The sequence below is a fragment of the Lissotriton helveticus genome, chromosome 2_2 (genome assembly GCF_964261635.1).
Source record: "Lissotriton helveticus chromosome 2_2, aLisHel1.1, whole genome shotgun sequence".
Taxonomy (NCBI): Eukaryota; Metazoa; Chordata; class Amphibia; order Caudata; family Salamandridae; genus Lissotriton; species Lissotriton helveticus.
In genome coordinates, this window is record NC_136060.1 from 386,493,013 (window position 1) to 386,515,411 (window position 22,399).

The 22,399-nt window shown below is 44.7% G+C and overlaps 1 protein-coding gene across 1 annotated transcript in view; it reads left to right on the forward strand.

The window, feature by feature from the left end:
- Nucleotides 1–6,507: 6,507 nt before the first annotated feature.
- The window catches only part of LOC144821490 (uncharacterized), a 537,248-nt gene continuing 521,356 nt past the window's right edge, over nt 6,508–22,399 (forward strand). The window contains exon 1 of the mRNA XM_078678609.1: nt 6,508–7,115. Within this exon, the coding sequence (XP_078534735.1) occupies nt 7,067–7,115 (49 nt within the window). The 5' untranslated portion in view covers nt 6,508–7,066. The remainder of the gene's footprint in view (nt 7,116–22,399) is intronic.

Sequence of the window (22,399 nt, forward strand, 5' to 3'; positions counted from 1 at the left end):
ATTTTTAATTGCTCCGTGGTAATTAGAATATAAATACACAGATCTCCACTAATACGAATGTAATGCTACTGATGTGTGCCTTTAACCATAAAAAGGATTTATGGTAAGCGACAAATTTTATAATTGGGTACTTTATTTCAATGAACGCGAGTATTCTTTAGAGAAAGAATAGTTTCAAATTTCAAGTAAGGTGCATGTATATTATAGGAAGGTGGGTCTTAAAAACATTATTTACTTTTGATTTAAATTAATAGGTACACTTGACTAGATTACCTTTAATGCTTGAGTCATAAGGACTAAACGTATTGAACTATCAAATTGAGAGAGGTAGCTAACAGTAAGAAACTGCATAACACATTTGCAACGGCCATGGCTACCGCTGTAGACTCCAGTACCTCGAATGCAATTTGGAAGTGAAAGTGCTTTTTATTTTTGGATGAACCCATGCTTTTTTTTTACAGAATGCCCCCAGCGGCCCTTACGTGTGATTTAGGCCTTAGCAAATGAGAATTTTTTTTATTGTTACACTTACAAAGTGTCCAAGTTTCATTCACTAACATATACATCGAAGAATATTAAAGTGTTCATAATTCAATTACAACCATCTCTAAATTGATGCAAAGAAAAGAAAATATACCCTTGAAAAAATATCTTGACACAGTGACCATGGTAATGTACAGCCGAACATGCAAAAGAGATACTTACTGTGTAAGTGACTGTTTAACATATGTAACATATGTAACATATAGCAGTACTAAGAAAAGATGACAGTAATTAACCAATGTTAAACATTGAAAGTATTTTTACCTGCTCTGTTTTTTCAGTGTTTGGAGACATCATATTCTCAAATTAAAAGTAAACAGATGTTTTCCGAATTGTTAAAAATAGTATTACTTATTTGTGGGCCCACAAATTTTGTTGTGAAGTACAGAATTGGAATTTTTAATTTTACCGTTGGAATTGCTAATTTGGAATGGATTGTGACTTGATACATTCTAAACAATTCTTTACTGTAATGTTTGTGTTTGTGATGTATGATGTAAAATGATTATTTATTATGCTATTATTAAATGAATGTAATTGGTACATGTGGAAATTATTAAAAGAAATGAAATAAAGAATAATTAAAAATAAATATTTTGACTTTATGATCTTTTTGGTACGCAATATGCATGGAGATGGTGCATTCAATTGTTGTGAAACGTACAAGCAGATTGCAAATAAAGAACATTGCAGAAAGGTGAAAAGAAACTACTTTAATAATTTTGTGATTAATATGGCATGCAGAGATAGCAAATGAAGCATCATCACATCCTTCTTGTTTTTTATCAATAATGGTGATTGAGGTGTAGAAAGTACAATTTGCACGATAACCGAAAGAAAAACAAGAAGAATGGCCATTTGAGGGATTATAATAATGGGTACGCACAAGTTGTTGTCTACTAATGATTATGAAGTGGTGGATGCAACATACACTGAGAGGGCAACGACAATAGAATTAAACTAATTTGGACTGTGAGGAGAAAACACTGGACAAGTAAGACGTTAAGTCTAGAAATTCAATGGAGTACTTTCTTAGTAGTCATTAACATTCTGTACTAAGGGTATCTCTGTTATAGTCACAGCATGAACAATAACTGCAATTAAAACACTAGCCAGAGTAATTTAGATTACACAAGGGCTCCATACAAATAGGCAAGAATATTCATTAGATTACAAGTATAACAGACATAAGCCTACTACAAACCTGTCATTACAAATAACACATAAATGCATACATTTTTTAAAAAGAGGTGGCAAGAACAACATGTAAGATTTTTGGGTGGTGAAGAGTCAGTCACTTAATCTGTATCCTACCTACTAATGTGGAATATGTCACACAAAAGCAACCAGACACTGTCACTGTATGTTACACAAACATTTTGTAGGTTGTTGAAAAATGGATGTAAATGGGTAAAGCATATTAACCCATATATCCGGGTGTGTTCGGAACTATGAGTAAAGCATGGAAGAGCCTATGTCCTACATGAAACACAATAAAGAGCCAAAGTGCTTAAATAGGTAAGACGATCTTCTACAGAATGTGATTAATCGGATGAAGAGGTATACTAAAGTACAACTGCCACAAAATAAACAAATTGCAATGGCACGTGCGAAAGATCTATGACAATGCGGTGTTCCCAAATAAACAACGGTAGAATGTCATAAAAGCCAAGCACACTGGGGGATAACAATGTAGTACTACAAGTAAATGTAAGTGCACAAACTATAAGTCGCAATGTTTGAGGAGCAGCAGAGGTTGGGCAGCAACACTATCAACGGACAATGCCAAAATATAAACAGCCTGTATGAGCTCCAATTTAAGTTTGAAAGTACAGAGAACTGCAGAGAACAAAAAAACAATCAACTCAACATAAACCACAAGCACCACGGGGAGCAGAAATCCTACCTGCTCCCCAACAACCCCAGCCGAGCCCTAGCCAAGGCACAACAAACAACTTGAACAGGCCTGTATAAGCTCCCTTTTGGAGTTAGGGGGTACATAAAGCACCACGGGGAGCAGAAATCCTACCTGCTCCCCAACAACCCCAGCCGAGCCCTAGACAAGGCACAACAAACAACTTGAACAGGCCTGTATAAGCTCCCTTTTGGAGTTAGGGGGTACATAAAGCACCACGGGGAGCAGAAATCCTACCTGCTCCCCAACAACCCCAGCCGGGCCCTAGCCAAGGCACAACAAACAACTTGAACAGGCCTGTATAAGCTCCCTTTTGGAGTTAGGGGGTACATAAAGCACCACGGGGAGCAGAAATCCTACCTGCTCCCCAACAACCCCAGCCGAGCCCTAGCCAAGGCACAACAAACAACTTGAACAGGCCTGTATAAGCTCCCTTTTGGAGTTAGGGGGTACATAAAGCACCACGGGGAGCAGAAATCCTACCTGCTCCCCAACAACCCCAGCCGAGCCCTAGCCAAGGCACAACAAACAACTTGAACAGGCCTGTATAAGCTCCCTTTTGGAGTTAGGGGGTACATAAAGCACCACGGGGAGCAGAAATCCTACCTGCTCCCCAACAACCCCAGCCGAGCCCTAGCCAAGGCACAACAAACAACTTGAACAGGCCTGTATAAGCTCCCTTTTGGAGTTAGGGGGTACATTAAGCACCACGGGGAGCAGAAATCCTACCTGCTCCCCAACAACCCCAGCCGAGCCCTAGACAAGGCACAACAAACAACTTGAACAGGCCTGTATAAGCTCCCTTTTGGAGTTAGGGGGTACATAAAGCACCACGGGGAGCAGAAATCCTACCTGCTCCCCAACAACCCCAGCCGAGCCCTAGCCAAGGGACAACAAACAACTTGAACAGGCCTGTATAAGCTCCCTTTTGGAGTTAGGGGGTACATAAAGCACCACGGGGAGCAGAAATCCTACCTGCTCCCCAACAACCCCAGCCGAGCCCTAGCCAAGGCACAACAAACAACTTGAACAGGCCTGTATAAGCTCCCTTTGGAGTTAGGAGGTACATAAAGCACCACGGGGAGCAGAAATCCTACCTGCTCCCCAACAACCCCAGCCGAGCCCTAGACAAGGCACAACAAACAACTTGAACAGGCCTGTATAAGCTCCCTTTGGAGTTAGGAGGTACATAAAGCACCACGGGGAGCAGAAATCCTACCTGCTCCCCAACAACCCCAGCCGAGCCCTAGCCAAGGCACAACAAACAACTTGAACAGGCCTGTATAAGCTCCCTTTTGGAGTTAGGGGGTACATAAAGCACCACGGGGAGCAGAAATCCTACCTGCTCCCCAACAACCCCAGCCGAGCCCTAGCCAAGGCACAACAAACAACTTGAACAGGCCTGTATAAGCTCCCTTTTGGAGTTAGGGGGTACATAAAGCACCACGGGGAGCAGAAATCCTACCTGCTCCCCAACAACCCCAGCCGAGCCCTAGCCAAGGCACAACAAACAACTTGAACAGGCCTGTATAAGCTCCCTTTTGGAGTTAGGGGGTACATAAAGCACCACGGGGAGCAGAAATCCTACCTGCTCCCCAACAACCCCAGCCGAGCCCTAGCCAAGGCACAACAAACAACTTGAACAGGCCTGTATAAGCTCCCTTTTGGAGTTAGGGGGTACATAAAGCACCACGGGGAGCAGAAATCCTACCTGCTCCCCAACAACCCCAGCCGAGCCCTAGCCAAGGCACAACAAACAACTTGAACAGGCCTGTATAAGCTCCCTTTTGGAGTTAGGGGGTACATAAAGCACCACGGGGAGCAGAAATCCTACATGCTCCCCAACAACCCCAGCCGAGCCCTAGCCAAGGCACAACAAACAACTTGAACAGGCCTGTATAAGCTCCCTTTTGGAGTTAGGGGGTACATAAAGCACCACGGGGAGCAGAAATCCTACCTGCTCCCCAACAACCCCAGCCGAGCCCTAGCCAAGGCACAACAAACAACTTGAACAGGCCTGTATAAGCTCCCTTTTGGAGTTAGGGGGTACATAAAGCACCACGGGGAGCAGAAATCCTACCTGCTCCCCAACAACCCCAGCCGAGCCCTAGCCAAGGCACAACAAACAACTTGAACAGGCCTGTATAAGCTCCCTTTTGGAGTTAGGGGGTACATAAAGCACCACGGGGAGCAGAAATCCTACCTGCTCCCCAACAACCCCAGCCGAGCCCTAGCCAAGGCACAACAAACAACTTGAACAGGACTGTATAAACTCCCTTTTGGAGTTAGGGGGTACATAAAGCACCACAGGGAGCAGAAATCCTACCTGCTCCCCAACAACCCCAGCCGAGCCCTAGCCAAGGCACAACAAACAACTTGAACAGGCCTGTATAAGCTCCCTTTTGGAGTTAGGGGGTACATAAAGCACCACGGGGAGCAGAAATCCTACCTGCTCCCCAACAACCCCAGCCGAGCCCTAGCCAAGGCACAACAAACAACTTGAACAGGCCTGTATAAGCTCCCTTTGGAGTTAGGGGGTACATAAAGCACCACGGGGAGCAGAAATCCTACCTGCTCCCAAACAACCCCAGCCGAGCCCTAGCCAAGGGACAACAAACAACTTGAACAGGCCTGTATAAGCTCCCTTTGGAGTTAGGGGGTACATAAAGCACCACGGGGAGCAGAAATCCTACCTGCTCCCCAACAACCCCAGCCGAGCCCTAGCCAAGGCACAACAAACAACTTGAACAGGCCTGTATAAGCTCTCTTTGGAGTTAGGGGGTACATAAAGCACCACGGGGAGCAGAAATCCTACCTGTTCTGGTAGTTTGAATGTTTACCATTTTTCCTGTATTATCCTTGTACCTGTGACGGTAGCCTTTTGTAACTTGCACATGTCATTTTTCTCTTGTAACACACAGTTTGCTACCTCTCACATTTTGTTTGCTTTAGATACTTGCACCAGTGCCACCATTGCCACCATTGCCTACGTAAAGTTTGTTGTTGTGCTGGAGTGTCTGCGATTTATTGCAGAATTATACCTCTACTTGTACATTGTATGCTTTTGTAACCTGCACACATATCACTTTATTCTCATGAAATGTAACGATTGGTACCTCAAGTCTTTTCGTTGCTCACTATTGTCAGTTTTGATCATGTAATTTAAGGTTTTTTATTTTTATTTGCTCATTTCCAATTGTTTCCTCTTGTATCATTGACGGTCCTCTTGTGAAGCACTCTGACACCTTCGGGTAAAGTCCGCGCTATATAAAAACTCATAAATAACTAAATACATAAATAAAATTTTTTAAAAAGTACAAGTTGCAACTATGCCGACACCCGGGATTGAACCAGGGTCCTCTAGCTCTGCAGTCGAACGCTCTACCAACTAAGCTATTAAAGCTTGCTTGAATCAAAGAGATGCGCGCCTGCCTTTTTGTCTCACTGCGCCATGAAGCCTCGTGCACCGAGCCAGCCACAGACTGCAGCTGAAAAAGGCGCAACACCACCAGTACGCCGCTTCTTATTATTGTATTTTAACTCCACCGTGGCCATCGAGGGAAGGCAAACATGGCCGGAGGGACCGCACTGTTATAAAACTCGAAGCTTCAAATAACCGGGAAAAAGTACCATGCCATCGGGGGAGTAAAACCTAGTCAAAGGGGCCGCTCTGTCAATGTAGGCAAAACTCTGCGGAGTACACCGCGCGGGGGCCGCCCGCCCTAAATAACCAAAAAAAGCAAATGGCGTACGCAAAAAATTTCGCAAATTCTTCTAGTACACTGAAGCGCGAGAACCGCTCCTCCCCCATGGCGTAGAGGGTACAAAGCGCCATGGAGGAGCGACGGCGAATACCTCGGTGTTGAGATTTGCTACACTGAAGCACGCGAACCGCTCCTCCCCCATGACGTAGGGGGTACAAAGCGCCATGGGGGAGCGACGGCGAATAGCTCGGTGCTGAGATTTTCTGCACCCCGTGACGTAGGGGGGACATAGCCACATGGGGGTACAATGCTTCTCAGAACACCGGCACTTCTAATTTCCCATTTAAAGCACTGGGCGGAGAGAAAGACTTGGAGGGGGTAGTACTGCTTATTTACGTCGTACCAAACACATGAACTAGATGAGCAACGCGCACCTGACAGCCCGAGGCCTCGGGGCAGGCACTACTTTGTCTTCAGGATGCGGAACTCGTCAGCCGTGGATAGTTTTTCGTTCCATCCTGCAGTTTGCAGCCTGCGGTCGGTGGCGCTTCACTTCCTCGTGCTGAAAGTAAAGCTCTCGGAACTCGCTTTAAGTCACTTCTGAACAGCCATGGCCTCCTCCCTCAACTCCTCTGTCCGTGCGGGCTTTGTTGTGGTGTCACTCTGACTCAGGGCGCGTTCTTCATTTGTTGTCAATGCTGAGCGCCGACGGCAGCAAAGCAGAAGTGTTTTAACTCTAGCAACACGTTCTGTTCTCGGATATTGGCTGCTCTGAATCAAGCAGCACATGATCTCGGCCGGTCAGGTGATTCCACAAGACCCGGCAACTCCGAGAACGGGAAGCATTTGAGCGAGGCTGGTGTTTGGGGTGCCTCGGACTGCGACTTCCCCGCACTACACCACCATGAGCCCGGCGCGGGTCCTGTGGGCAGTGGGCTTGGCGAGCTGCATGGGTGAGTTGTGCTTTTCAGTGCATTTCGTGAGTTTTTCTGGGGTTTGGTTTTGTGAGGATAGGTTTGCTCAGGATACCTGCGGCATTACGAAAACCCAATGGAACATTATTTTCTCTAGGAGTGTGTCGCTACAAGTTAATACCGACTTTATTTAAATACTTGTACTTTCCATAATTTTGCGTGCCTGACAGCGTCTGATGAGTTTGTCTCACAGACTAGCTGCCAGGAACGGGCGTCTTTGAGGAACGAACCATGTAATCGGTGCTGCCACTTTTTTTTACCCATCTCGCTGTTTTTTGGTTGTTTATTTTCCCCCCGAATATATGGACTTACCCCCCCCCCCCGGCGTTGCCTCACCTTTGAGTGTTTTATCTTTTTTAACGTGCCATAAATTAAACTAGCATTATAAGTGATTACCCTTTCAGCATATTATCAGACTAACTAATTAATGCGCCCCAAACGTAAAAAATAATGTGTGTGCCATGTATATTGTCATTGCATTTAGATAGCGCTTATTACCCCGGATAAGGCGTTGAAGCGCTTTACGCCGAGAGGCACACTACTTAAGAACCCAAAGTTAATGGTAAGTCTAGTGTTATTGGTTACTGTTAGTTATTGGGATTAGTCTTGTACGCTCAAAGCAGACCATTCCATGCAGTAGTTTAATTGTTTTTGTGGTGGACCAGGTATTTGTAAAGCGCATACTAACCACCCCTAAGGGTCTCAAGGCGCTTGGGAGATTAAGTGAGCTATTGCCCAGAGTCACACTGTGCTGGGCTGAGCTGCTACCGGCAATCAAACCATTAGCCCACGCTCTGAAGTCAGCGGCCCTGGCCACCGCGTAATAGTGGCTGGTTCTGATCATTAGATAAACATAAGTTGTTGGATGGTGTACAGCAAGGCTCGAGTCGGGCTACCACGCGGGTGGACGGCGTCCCCCCATTTCTTTTACCGGGGAGACACCGTCCCCCCTGCCAAACAGCTGGACTTCACTCTTTGGCCTCTCAGGGACAAGGAGCTCGGCACCTTTCGTGACGTGACTTCCTGTTGTGACGTCACTTCCGGTAACAGCGTCCCCCCACTTCTTTTTTTTACGAGTTGTGCCCTGGTGGACAGCCGTTGCTGGCACGTAAGATCTCATGCTGTTACAGACAGACAACCCCTGGACTAAATTGAAAAACATTTGTATAGCGCGTACTACTCCTGTGTGGGGTGCTGAAGCATTTACTCGCATGTGTGTAAAAGTGGCCAACATTAGCGCTCCACATGGCGTATGCTAACGTTCCAACAAAACTTTGCAGGTTGACTCAGATTTTTTAAACATTGGTATCAGTAAGGGATTGTGAAACTATGTTATAAAGTACTCAGATGAATAAAGTTAACAGCCCACTGTCAGTTTCTAAAGCCTTCCTGCCTTTGGGTAATTTATCGTGCAACACCTAAATTAAGTAAAAATTACAAATACCCAATAGCTGCCTGTGCAGGTAAGAGCAGTGGGGCTGGTTGGGGGGTTTCAACAGACGAGGAAAATTAATTATGTATTCAAGTTTCCCCCTTGGTCGCCTGTCGAATCCCTTCCCCCAACCCGGGCTCTTCACTCTTACCTGCAAATACCACAGTAAACTGATACAGAATGAGTGTGTGTGTGTGTGTATGTGCGTAGAAGTGGAAAAAACACAATTTTGCGAGGAGCAGATGGCCAGCCAGGGGGGTGATGGCGGCAGAGAAAGGATGAATGGCTGGGGTTCGAGTCTCATGTTTGTTCCTCCGAGCTAGTGGTGAGCAAGAGTTAAACTACAGCAGCATCCTCTAGAGTAAACATTTTCACAATAGAAGCATGTGCTACTTACAGCTTCAATTTCTTCTTACCAGCACAGGCCTCTCTTACAGCCCAGTTACCTAGAAGGGTAAACCCAAAATACGTCACTGAGACCTGGGTGTAGGATGGTACATTGGGACAGTGGTCCCAGTAGACAATAAGTGAACACACAAAGTATATCAGTCAAAGACAATTATTCAAAAGACACATATTGTAATTAGCACAGAGTGTTATTTAATCATACAGAGCACACATTGGTTTATAGTATTATTAAATCTATACAGAGTGCCCCTCGAACAGAGAAGGGAGATGAGAAAAGTGAAGTGTTGGAAATTTAGGTGAGGATAAGGAAGTGAGTAGCAAATCACAAAACCCGTTGTTTAGAAAACTCAAAGGCTCATATCTTAAGCCAAAAGATTCGCAATGTAACAAAACAATAGCCATGATTTGTTACAATATCACAGTGATGAATCGCTGTTGGTCAAGCTGGCTAGTAAAACAGATGTCGATGTTTCGACCACTAAACAAGTAGGTTATTGTATCCCTTATGCCGGGGTCTTCATCAGGACTGGGGAGAGGGTAAGGGGCGTATTCCTAGGGACAGAGCATAAAAAATACCTTAGAACTGGAATAGTCATTCAAGATCATGAACCAATTACTTGGCCTTAGCCTCTGAATTCACCATGAAAAAGCCCTCCACTGAGCGCAGGAGGAGGAGTGTGGGCGCGTGGGCTCCAAATTGGCGAGACCGAAAGCACCTGCAAGAATAAGGTGCAGATTCAGAAAGACCTTCCTGGAAATGCGGTTGAATAGGGAATGGGTGGACCGGATAAAATCACTGACTTACATGAAGATAAATCCATAGAAAGACAAGCCAGAAGAACCAGCTGGGCCTTGTATAATGTCCGGTTCTAAAAGGGAAGAATTGGAAAAAGCGCTATGTAGGACCTAAAGGTAACACCCCTACTGTAGCTGAAAAACAGGGTTAGAATGTAACACCTGCTCTGGAAGAAGTGAATTACCTGGAAGTTTTGGGAAGCCGGGTAGAAATGCTCCGTGTAAATTTTTTATTTATTTATTTATTTAATGCGATTTTATATAGCGCGAACATTACCCGAAGGTGTCAGAGCGCTTTACATAAGAACCAGTTGGGATACATAAGGACTTAGGATTACATGAGTTACATAAAAGATACAAACAGAAAACATTGCAAATGTACAAGTTGTAAAGTCACACAAGGAAGAGATACAAACAGAAAAATTGCAAATGTACAAGTTGTAAAGTCACTCAAGCAAGAGATACAAATGGATAAACTTTAAGAATCACATAGGAATGGTAGTGAGTACAAGGGTCTACTATATAATCACAATCTATAAAGAATAAAAATCGCAGACGCTTAATGCCTGTTAACCATGACAGATGATATTGTAAGGGAAAACAGACTGTAAAAGGCTGCTGCATCACCTGTTATCTCAATGAGGGAAATATTAAAATACATGGCCAGTCTGGTATGCTGGGTAAAACCGTTATGCTACTAAATTAAATGACAGGGATGCTGCACTACTAAATTGCAGAGATGAAAGAAATTTATCTCTGGGGGAATACCATTCTATTGCGTACGGCCGTGTGGGTTCATATCTTTTTAATTTTTTTTTTTTTATTGAGAGTTCATAAACAAACAAGCAAACAAGTTTGTTCAGCAACAAACAAGATCAACATTGCAGAATACATTTTTTAAAGATTTAGTAAAGAACTTGGCATATGAATTTAAATAAGTAATCGACATTCAAGTATCCACTACATAGTTATAAAGTGCAACATAGAATTATAAAGTGCAAAAGTGCTTACAAAGTGCATATAAGTAGACTGGTGATTATGGATACTTTATGGATCAAGCACACTCCAAAACCTTTCATATTTCTTTAGCGCCCCTGATCTAAGCGCGTATTTTCTTTCCCTGCCCTGGATTCGTAATAGTTTAGCCTTCCAAGCCTGGAAGGTCGGTACTTGGTTGGTTTTCCAGGACTGCAGGACAAGCGATTTAGCTATTAGAGAGGCTATAAACAGAAATTCATCATATTGGGTGTTGGTCGCTGAGCAGCCTAGAACAGGGACTAAATCATCAAATATTATAGAAGCTTTAAGCTTAAGGGAGAAGTATTTTTCGATTTCCTTTCAGAGTGGCTGAATTTTGGGACATTCCCAGACAATGTGCTTCCAATTCCCTTTTTCCTCACACCGAAAACATTTGTCAGGAACGAGGGGGAAGATATTATGGAGATAGGAGCCAGTTCTGTAAATCAGCCATTTATTATAAAATTGCATGCGTTTAAAGTTCGCACCGCGGAAGATTGTTTTGTTGAATTTATTTATTTTATTCCATACTTGTTGATTGATTTCAATATCCTCCCTCTTTTTCCACCTCTCAATAATCTTACTAGGATATTCCTGCTCCTTGTTCTCCCTTAGTATTTTAATCCAAATACTCATCTTTTTTTGAGTTTTATTATTCAACGCTGTAGAGATAATTTCATTAAAATAAAGATTTCCTATATCTAGCTCCCTGAGTATTGGATTAAACATGAGAAAAGACCAATTCAGGATGGAATGAGAATGGTGCACCTGTCTGGCTATTTGGTCCCATGACTTCCATCTGTTGCCAACCAGGAACTCTTCAATTTTCTCAAAGCCGTTGTCTTGCCAGAGATTTATCATTTACTGTCCATACATCCCTCTTGCCCTATATTAAAATTGTTCAAGTCCGTTGTATTAGATATTCTAGGAATAGAGTGGAATTTCAAAAACTGGATTTTCTTCTGAAAATCCACTGAAGAGACTTATAACGAATTTTCTTTGGATCTTTAGTGACTCTAATCGGATCAGTTATTTTAATCTCAGACAGCATCATCTTCATAAAAAAATTGTCTGTCTCATTAGTGTCTAGAAAAAAACAAACTAAAACTGTGGTGAGCAAATGACCCAAAATAGTATTCTCTAATATTTGGGAGGGACAACCCTCCTTGTGTTGATGAAAGATATAAAGTGCTGAGTGCGAGCCTAGGAGTCTTTCTGGCCCAGAGAAATGAGGAAATCAGGGTGTCAACTTTTTTAAAGAAGGAGACCTGGATAACACAGGGTGCTGCATTAAATAAAAAATTAAAAAGAGGTAAAATCGACATTCGTATCAGTGCTGCTCGACCTATTAAAGACAGGGGTAATAACTTCCATCGTTCTAAAAGGGATTCAACCTTTTTTAGCAGCGGTGAATAATTAAGTGAAAACAGACTGTCTAAATTGTCCGATAAAAATATTCCCATAAACCCTTTGGCATTGGGTTGTAAGTTTGCCTAAATTCTGGTATTAAAGTATCTACAGTGCAGTTTATTAGAATGATTTCCGTCTTGTTGACATTAATTTTATAACCCCACAATTTTTGAAAATCAGAGAATATTTTTGAAATTTTCGCTTGACTTAAGGGGTTAGAATCTAGAAAAAGGGCGATATCATCAGCGTACAATTTTATGTTAGGCATGCCAGCTACCGGGGCTGTATTGGTTCGTATATTCCTAATCTCAATCGCCAAAGGTTCGATAAACAATGCAAATAATATTGGCGACAGGGGGCAGCCTTGTCGGGTACCTCTAGTAACCTGGCATGTCCCAACATTAGAATTGTTGATGATAATCTGTGCCCTAGAGTTCATATATAGTTGTTTTAAAAGAGAGATAAAAATATTCGGAAAACTAAAACTGTGTAAAATAGCTAACAGGCAGTCCCAGGACACTAGATCAAAGTCTTTCTCCGCATCTAGAAACTAGATTTGGGCCTTCACTTTATTAGTTTAAAAAAAAATCTAGTGCCTCCAATACGAACTTTGTATTTGTATGAAGATGCCTGCCTGCAATAAAACCGCACTGATCATTAACTACCAGACCTCCCACTATTTTATTCAGTCGGTTTGCTAAAAGCTTTGTAAAAATGTTATAGTCCGTGTGTAGTAGACTTATGGATCGGTATGAATTTATATTCTCCCTGTCTTCCTTTTTTTAGGATACTAACCACTACAGCTGAGCGGAAAGAATTCGGAGGGGATCCTCCTTGGAGTAAATCATTTACTAAGATTAAAAGTTCTTTACGCAGAGTTCCTCCAAATTTTTTAAAGAATTCAATCGGAAGGCCATCGTCTCCGTTGGCCTTACCATTAGGGAGGGAATCAATCACCTCATTTAATTCAGACTCTAAGAATGTCTCAGTGAGGGATTTCTTGTCCTCTTCGTCTAGTTTAGGAATTGTAAGTTGGGCTAAAAATTCCCCTATTGAATCCGGTGCCGCCTCTTCTGTTATTTGATAGACCCCCTCGTAATGTTTTAAAAACCACTCACCAATTGAGGCTCTGGTCTTAGCATGTATTTTAGTGATCGGGTCAGTTAACTGATCTATTCTGTTGCAAGCCTGTTTTTCTTTGGCTTGCCAGGCCAAGAGCTTCCCTGTGTACTCGCTCTCCTCGTATATTCTCGGAGTGTACAAGTTGCTATTAGTTTCGCCCAGGGTGTAATAAAAATCCCTCATCCTACCCTTAGCCTCGGACAGTTTTTGCCTAGAGTGTGTTGATCTAACCCTATAGTGTTCTTGGGTTGTCTGAGTGAGATCAGTTTGTAATCTAATTTTCTCTTCCTTTCTTGCCTAATACTTTGGGATATCTTTAGATGGGTTCATATCTTGTAGCTGGCCGTTTTGTAGTTGGCAAATCTGTTAATGAATCGAAAGATGCATTAAAAAAAAAAACTCCTGCAAGTTTTGCATTTGATACCTCCCCCAGTGAGCAGCGCAGACCCCTAAGGAAAAGGAACGAGAGCGGGTGGGCTGGTGAAATACGGCTCCTTTATAACTCTAGACAATCAGATACGGAGTCCCCCCCCCTTCTTCTTTTGTTTATCGGGTTTGAGGGGTGGTGGGTTCCCTTTATATTCTTTTCTCATTGTTGTTTCATCTCTGGGTTGACTCTTGCTTTGGGCCACATTGACTTTCTGAAGATACAGGCCGTCTGGACATAATAGCCTTGCTTCTATTTGATGCCTGCCTCCGGGATGTAGGCCCTACTACAATGCCTTCTGTACACCTTGGCAAGTGCTGTTTGTAGCCGCCGGCCCCTGTGGTTGTAGGCTGAAGGCTGTTTGCAACTAATAAGTCACCTTTCAAATGTCTAATAAAATAGATTTGTTCCACAAAGTGCGGTTAGGTAATAAGTCAGGACATGCTGACGGCATGGGGCATGGAACATGTCACTGAACATCTTGCTGGTAAGAATGAAAAGGCACAAAAAGTTTGTGTGTCGCCTAAAAGGAATGTAGTGGGGAATTTGAACCTTTAACATCTTCACTGTGCAAACAGCCTTTCTCCTCTAAGTCGACGGACGTACACATGTTAAAGTAAAAGCATGTTGCAAACAGGTGGGTCCTTTTTAGCTCTAGCCTAGTCAGCATGCATGCTCTATCTACAAGACAGACCTGCTCTATCTAAACTATGGGATTAAACCACACCCATCGATTGCCATTCATTCTTTGTTGTGCCATTCAGAAATGCTGCCTTTTTATTGGTGCATTGGTTGAAATTGTCCCGCCTTTGGGTGCTTGGATCCCTCCCAGGTGGTTTCACTAAGAGATCTTTTTTGTTGGCCATTGCAACGCATTCACGCTTCCACCTGGCACAGCAGGCGAAGCATCCTCCTCCCTTCTGTGCATCCCAGCCTCAGGGTTCCTTCTAGTTGTCCATTTGTTCGTTCTGGCTCGTGTCCCGCTGTGGGTTGTATTCCAGCGTCCACCCTTGAGAACCGCCCCACTAGCAACGAGATAGCTGGTAAGCAGACTTCATATGGAGCTGTTTCTTTGGCAGACTATTGGTACCTTAAAAAAGTTTTTTGCACTTTCTCCTTCCACCTTTATCTTATTTGTCTCATTGTGTCTCTCGATCTCTGTTGCTCCTCTGGCCTCCTTTGTCTCTATTGCTCTTTCTTTTTCTCTCCCTCTTTCTTTATTCTTTGCTGTTTCGCTGCCCGTCTTCCTTTTTCTCTTGCACCCTCAAACCATCTCTCCATTCTCTTCAGTCCACCTTGCTGCTGTCTTTCTTTCCCATATTTTCTTCTGTCTCCCTGCCTCGCTGTTTGTCCACAATCTTTGATGCCTCGCTACTCTCTTTCCTGCTCTCTTTCTGTTTCCTTATTCTTCGCAGTCTTTTTGCCTCTCACTTGCTTCTGTCTTTATCTCTCTCCTCTGCCTGACTTTGTGTCAGTGTAAATGCTATGATGTGTGGAGCAAGCCCAGCTGCTCAGTTTTTTCAGAACCTCATTCGGAAGGAAGAAAGTAGTGTCTGAATTAGAGTCCTTCCCGCCACATACACCTTCCTGTTCTTCACTCGGTGCGTCACCCTGTTTGTGCGCGCATATTCCTGCCACTGTATAGCAAAATATGCATCGGTGTGCCTCTCAATATATCTCTAAATCTGCTGTGCCTGTCACTCTCTGTCTTAAAAACATGCATGTCTCTTTGGTACCTCTGTCACAGTGGGTCTAAACCTATGTTTTTGTCTGCGTGTGTCTCTAGGTGGTTTTAAATCTGTGTGCCTGGATGCAGGTTCTTAGCTGTGCCCCACATGCAGATTCTGTGTATGTGTCTATAATAATGTCTGTAGGCCTTGCTGTTAATGAGTGTCTGAAGTTGTGCGTGTGTGAGTGTCCAGTGGCTTTGTCACTAGTGTGCAGGTGTTGTATCACTTTGCCTGTGTCTGAGTTAGTTTGTGTACTTTTTTCTTTTTTTACACATCTGTGTGTGCTTTTTTTACACATCTGTGTGTGTGCTTATATCTGTGTCTTCCTCTGTCCCTTTGTTTGCATTTGTCTCTTTGGTGCGTATGTGTACGTGTCAGGTTGTAAAAGAGTACATTGGAACAGTGGTCCCAGTAGACAATGGGTGAACACACAAAGTAGATCAGTCAAAGATAATTATTCAAAAGACACATATTGTAATTAGCACACAGTGTTATTTAATCACACTGAGGACACATTGGTTTATAGTATTATTAAATCTATACAGAGTGCCCCTAGAACAGAGAAGGGAGATGGGGGAAGTGAAGTGTTAGAAATATAGATGAGGATAAGGAAGTGAGTAGGAAGTGCAACTCACAAAATACGTTGTTTAGAAAACACAACGGCTCATATCTTAAACCAAAAGATTTGCAATGTAACAAAACAGTAAATAGCCATGATTTGTAACAATATCAGTGATGAATCGCTGTTGGTCAAGCTGGCTAGTAAAACAGATGTCGACGTTTCTACCCCAAAACAAGTGGGTTATTATATCCCTTACGCTGGGGTCTTCATCAGGACAAGGGTGGAGGGGAAGGGGCCGATTCCTAGGGATAGAGCATAAAAAATACCTTAGAACTGGACTTGTCATTCAAGATCATGAACCAATTACTGGGCCTTAGCCTCGGAATTTACCATGAAAAAGCCCTCCACTGAGCGCTGGAGGAGCAGTATGGACAATGGAGGTCCAACCTATTGAGCCAATACTTTAATATCCCCTCCTCTTTCCTGATTTCCTTAGCGTATAATTCCAAAAAAAGTGAGACCAGGCGAGCCTTTATCTCGTCTTCCTTATTTGAAGTGTCTCCCGCAGCATTAATTATTAATTCTCGAATATGATTTTGGGACCTGTTAGCTCTTGTCTTCCAGGCCAACAATGCGCCGGCCTTCTCGCCATACTCAAATAGGTCCATGTTACCAGTCACCCACTTCTCACGGCACTTGGCCTCTAGGTTCATCCTATAGTTTAACCTTTCCTCTTTCAATTGGTTCATTAAAGACTCAGCATTTTGGGAGGGATCTGAAGACAGCACCTTTAGTTCCAACGTCCCAACTTTCCCCTCCAAACATTTTAATTCTGCTTTATCAAGCTTATTTAAATATGATGCTTGACTTTGTAGTAACCCTCGTATATATGCCTCAAAAGCATCCCATATTATATTCAAGGGGGAGGAATGGGCGTTATCAAAAAATAACTCCTTTGTCCTTTCCCTCACAATGGTGAACACCTCCGCCCTTAGTAGGATAGATCTTTTTAAGGTCCATCTCATATTATAGCCTATTCTCACCCCAACTAATGTTACGCTTACCGGGGCATGGTCTGAGATATGACCTGGTAAAATATTTTATTTATCTCTTTTAGTGAATCGAAAGATGCATGGAAATGAAAATGAGGTCAATGCAAAGAAGATCACCACTTATTTAACAGAGCTAACATGTCAAAGGCCGTTGGGGTCAGTGTCTTGTGGCTGGTTTGGGAAAAACGGCCCGTTTTGTGATATGTCTAGCTATTCTCTAATAGTGGAAATCCAAATCTTAAAGTGAAAACATTCCATTATCAAAATCATACATATTGCCAAGATTAACATACGAAAGCAATGTCATAAATGGAGCCCAAAGTTCAGCATATTTCTCACCTTTCTGAGCCTGGATTAGCGAGAGCCATTCCATTGCTAAGGTCATCCAGAGCCTATGGATCCAGGCCAAATGATCAGGTACTGTTGTAGTGCCCCAGTGTAGTAAGATCGCCTGACGTGCTGCAAGGAGAGCCAATGCTATTTGCCTGCTACGTAGCGACCTCAGAGGGAAGGTAAGGGGGTTGGACAGCCCTAAAAGTGTGCAGGCAGGGAAGCGGGATATCTCCGTGTCAAAGGATGCACCAGTATCATTGAGAACCAATTCCCAGAATCTCTCTAGCCTCAAGCAATGCCATAGTAGGTGCGCCAGGGAGCCTGACAGCCCACATCCACGCCAGCATTCCTCAGTGTGGTTTTTGTTCCATTGGTGAATCCTAGCAGGGGTGAGATACCAATATGTTGCAACTTTAAACGTGGATTCGTTCCCAGCTGTATGATATGCAGTGTGATGCACCCTATAATGGATGTTATCCCATTCTTCGTCTGTGAGAGCCCTACCGAGTTCTGCCTCTCACATGAGTTGTCCATGAGTGCGAGTTCCTTTCGAATTTGGAGTAAGGAGTATATATACTTCTGATATGAGATGTTTGACGTCCTCTTTCTTTACCACCCATTGTTCAAACGAGGTAAGTTTACGAAAGGCTTGTGGAAGGTAGGCCCGAGAGGTGGCCCAATGCCGCAATTGCACATAGTAATATTCATTTGAGCGGGGGAGGTCAAGATCGTGGCGTATTCGGCTAAATGGAATGATGCCCTTGAGATCGAACAGGTGTCCCAGTCGCTTGCAGCCCGCCTCTCTCCATCTCTGGGAGACAGTGGACTTCACACCTGGGGGAAAGTCCGGATTGTCCACCAGGGCGTTATCGGAGAGGGAAATGTGGTGAGGCCTTTTGCGAGTGCTACCTTATCCCACACTTTCATGGTGGCTGCTGTAACTGGGGATGAATAAAGGTCCCAGGAGCGAAGGTGGGGGGAAGCAAAATTTCTTTCCAGACATTCGCACCTGCCACTGCCTGGTCCATGAAGGTCCAGAGCTTCTCTGACCCCGGGCGATTCCATTCCAGTACATAACGCAAATGTGCCACCTGTAAGTATCTATGGATGAGTGGTAGCCTCACCCCACCGTCGTCTCTGGAGCATGAAAGTTGTGCCACCGAGAGGCGCGCTTTCTTGTTACCCCAGGCAAAATTGTTTAAAGCCGGCTGCAGTGAAAGCACAGTGCCAGTTGGTGGAGTCAATGGAAGGGTTTGCAATATATATAAGATGCGAGGCAATAGCATCATTTTTACCGCAACAATGCACCCGAAACATGATAGCATATGTTTAGCCCATCTGTCTAGGGCACGTCGTGTCTGTGACACTAGAGCCTTGTAGTTAACTTCCAGCGTGTGTCTGATTGAAGGAGTCAGAGATGCCCAAGTAGGGGACTGGGTCATGTGACCATTGCAAGGGGAGAGACCGTTGAGCTTCAGCCTGGTTTTGTGGCAGGGACAGGTTGAGGACCTGAGACTTGTTGAGGTTTACCTTAAAACCCGATATCCGGCCAAAGGCTTCAAGTTCGTCTACCGGTGCAGGAAGGAAAGTAAGTGGCTGCGCGAGGATAATATCATCGGCATACAGGCTGACCTTTTGATAGTCACCCCCGAATTTGATCCCTGAATGTCAGGGTGGTCCTGGATTTTCTGTGCGAGGTGTTTCATGTAAGGGCAAATAAAACGGGTGATAGGGGACACCTTTGTCCCGTGCAATGTGAAAAGGAGCTGAGGAGACCCCATTGCGAAAAGCAAAATGGCGGCCCGCGGGCCTCCCCCGACCGCGCCCCCGATACCACGGTGCGCGGGGGGATGTATGCACCTGTAGGTCTTTTTGGGCAGTCGTGGTGGTCTGCTAGATGTTTAGCCCCTCAGGCGGTTGGTGCCGGTATGGAGGACGAGTAGATGGTAAGTGACCGCCAAGCCGTGTCCAGACGCGGGAGTCCCACGAGCTCCAGGACTCTTATTCAGTGATGGGAGCGGGGTCCGAAGAGAGGAAGGTGCCCATAAACTGTTATGCGTGTGAGGCAGAGAGCAGTTGTGGGGACCCTCCGCAAGGCACGGCAGCCCGCTATATGCCTCGCCAGCCGGGCAGCAGCTGCCGCAGAGTAGGTGGGCCCAGCTTACGCAGGCCCGAGCGTAGACGGCGGCAAGATGGCGGCTGCCCGACAGGCCATGTCTTGGGCCCGGTTCGACACCTCAGGCGACGGGAGGCTCCCGGCTCACAGGACCTCCAGATACTGATATGGGCAGCAGTCAAAGCACAACGGGCGCTCCGGTGGCCTCAGGAGCCGCGCTGCCTGACCGGGGATCTCGCCAGCGCCGATCCTGTGGCCTCCCTCTCGGCTGTAGGAGCCCTGGCGCGCTCTGAAGATGTATCAGGTAGGCGTGCTCCGATTCTGCCTCGCCGAGGCACCAGGATGAGCAGAAGTCGGTGCCCTCTGATTTCCCGAGAGTTCTATGTCGGGGAATCAGGAAAATACAAAGCTAATGATTTGACAGGCCGGAGGAGCAGAATCTCGCGTCCTACTGCTCTGCCATCTTGGCCACGCCCCCTAACCGCACTTTGCATTCTGGAACTTGCAGGTTTATTTTTTATTAAATATTGCAGATGAGTTTTTAGAAATTCTAGTATGCAAAGTACAGCTGAAAAGCTGCCACAAACGGCAGAGGGTGTTGCACGACTTACTAGGCATCCATGGTCTGCTGTGAAAAGAGGACATTAATTGTATGATACCTGCATCAACATTTAGTGAAGAACCGTGTGGCTAGGTTGCTTGCTTCCCACCTTTCTCTGATTCTCTGAAAAATGTCTTGAACAAATGATGATGAGCTCTCAAATTCACCCATATCAGGTTCGAGTACTTCACCCTTTTATACATACTGGTACTAATGCTCTTAGTTTTATAGTTGGGAGCAGGAAGGGAATAGACTTGCATGCACCACAATTTATTCAACAGCTTTCTAAAGCAAGGACAATGTCCCATTGGCTGTCTGAGTACTGTATAACTTCAGGTGATGTAAAGAAAAAATTATGTTTATATAAACTATTATCATCTGACAAGACCGTCTGAGATGTCTAATAATTCAGAGAATATTGGGAAGTGTTGCTGTACTTGATGGCCTCTTTCTGATTGTGCACAGGACACCATGATATTTACTTTATATATTCCCTGGAAAAAACAGGTTATAGGGACATTGTAGGCTCAGATTTCACTTGTGCAAAACCAGTGAAATTCAGCAATTATAGTTACATGGGCGCCTGCAAAGCACTGCTTATGCTCTCATATATTGCATCACTCATGACCTGGTCAGTAACATCACTCATTTTTTTTTTTAAAGACGTAGTTTATTGGTTTTCTGCACAAACATACATAAACCGTCACATAACAATTGCTGTCTCACCCTCATAGAGACGATCCAAAACCCCCTATCCGTTATGCAATACATGTTATGGTGACATATCAGCTCTTGCAATCTGTGTACCAAGTTAAAGAAAGCCCTATGAACTTTAGCCCCTCTACTTACTTCTAACAAAAACCGTACTCTCCCTCCCTTCTCCCCAACTCCCCATCACCGACGCGCACTATCGTGTCCGACCTCTTTATCATATGTGCACAGGAGTGACCATGTATTGATCTACGTGATGCACCTGTCATGTCTCGGGGCTGTCTTCCAATCAGTGATCTACTCCGCTCTATCGTCTTTTGGTTCATACTCTCGCAATGCTTGTACTAAGGTCTCCCATGCCGTCGCTGTTTCTAACTCTTTATCATTGTCGTCTACGCGCCAGCTGATACCTTAACGTGCTTTCGCTGCTGGCCCACTTTAGGAACTCGCCCCTCCATCTTGTGCTGCTGGGCCCCACTGTTGCCTTCCAGTGCTTGGTGATTTCACGTTTTGCCAGTGTAAGCCCCATGTCCACAAATTTACTTGTGATCTTATTCTTGGATGTGTGAGGGAACCAGTGTAGAATGCTAATGGCCATATCAAACTCCAATCACCGCTCTGTTATCACATTTAGGGTATCTCCCACCTCCTTCCAATAGAGTCCCATCGCTGGGCAGGACCACATGTGTTCTAATTCCACCCCAGCTCTCGTGCATCTGCGGCACGCTGCTTCTTCTACCTTAAAATATTTCCTGATTTTCCCTGGCGTCAAATACGCTCTGAGAAGTATATAGAAGTGTACTAGCTGGAATCTCGCGTTCCTCGTGCTTTTCCAGGCTCTTTGCACTATCTGCGCCCAAGCTGCCTCAGGGATATCTTTTCCTAAATCTATCTCACCCTTTCCTTTCAATGTGTCTAGGGGCGCTAACCCTTCATTGAGCATTCTGGAGTACAGACACGTGGCCGCCTTGAAGGTCCCTGCTGCCATCATGGCATACTGGCAGGCCATCGATGTCAAAGGTTCCATCAGCCCTTCCCGCCTGTGCGCTTGTATCTCTCTTGTTAACGCTGAGTGTACCAAGAAACCTCCTCTCGGTAGATCAAACCTTTCTTGGAGTGTCTGGTAGGGTAGCATAGCCCCATCCTCATACAGGTCCCCCAACATTTTGAGTCCCGCCTCCTCCCAAACCTGCAATTGTGACCAGTCGCCACCGTGCGCTAGCGCTGTCACCATCCCAAGTGGTATTTCGGGTTAATACGGGTGCAATACCCCCGCCTTGCGTTGGGAGCGGTTCCAGCAAAGTCTGAGCGTTTTCTCTTCCGTTGTGAGATCTTTGAGGTCTAACTTCTGCTGTAACGCTATAAACGAGAGGACGTGGCGCGGTATTCCTCTACCCCTCTTATGTTCCGGACCTCTAAATTCCCGTGCTATTTCTTGCGTTTAGATCTGCAGTTGGGCTGCTAAGTAATACAATTTAAAGTCTGGAACCGCCAGCCCTCCCTCAGCTTTAGGCCGCATGAGCGTCGCCTGTGCGACTCTACGCCTG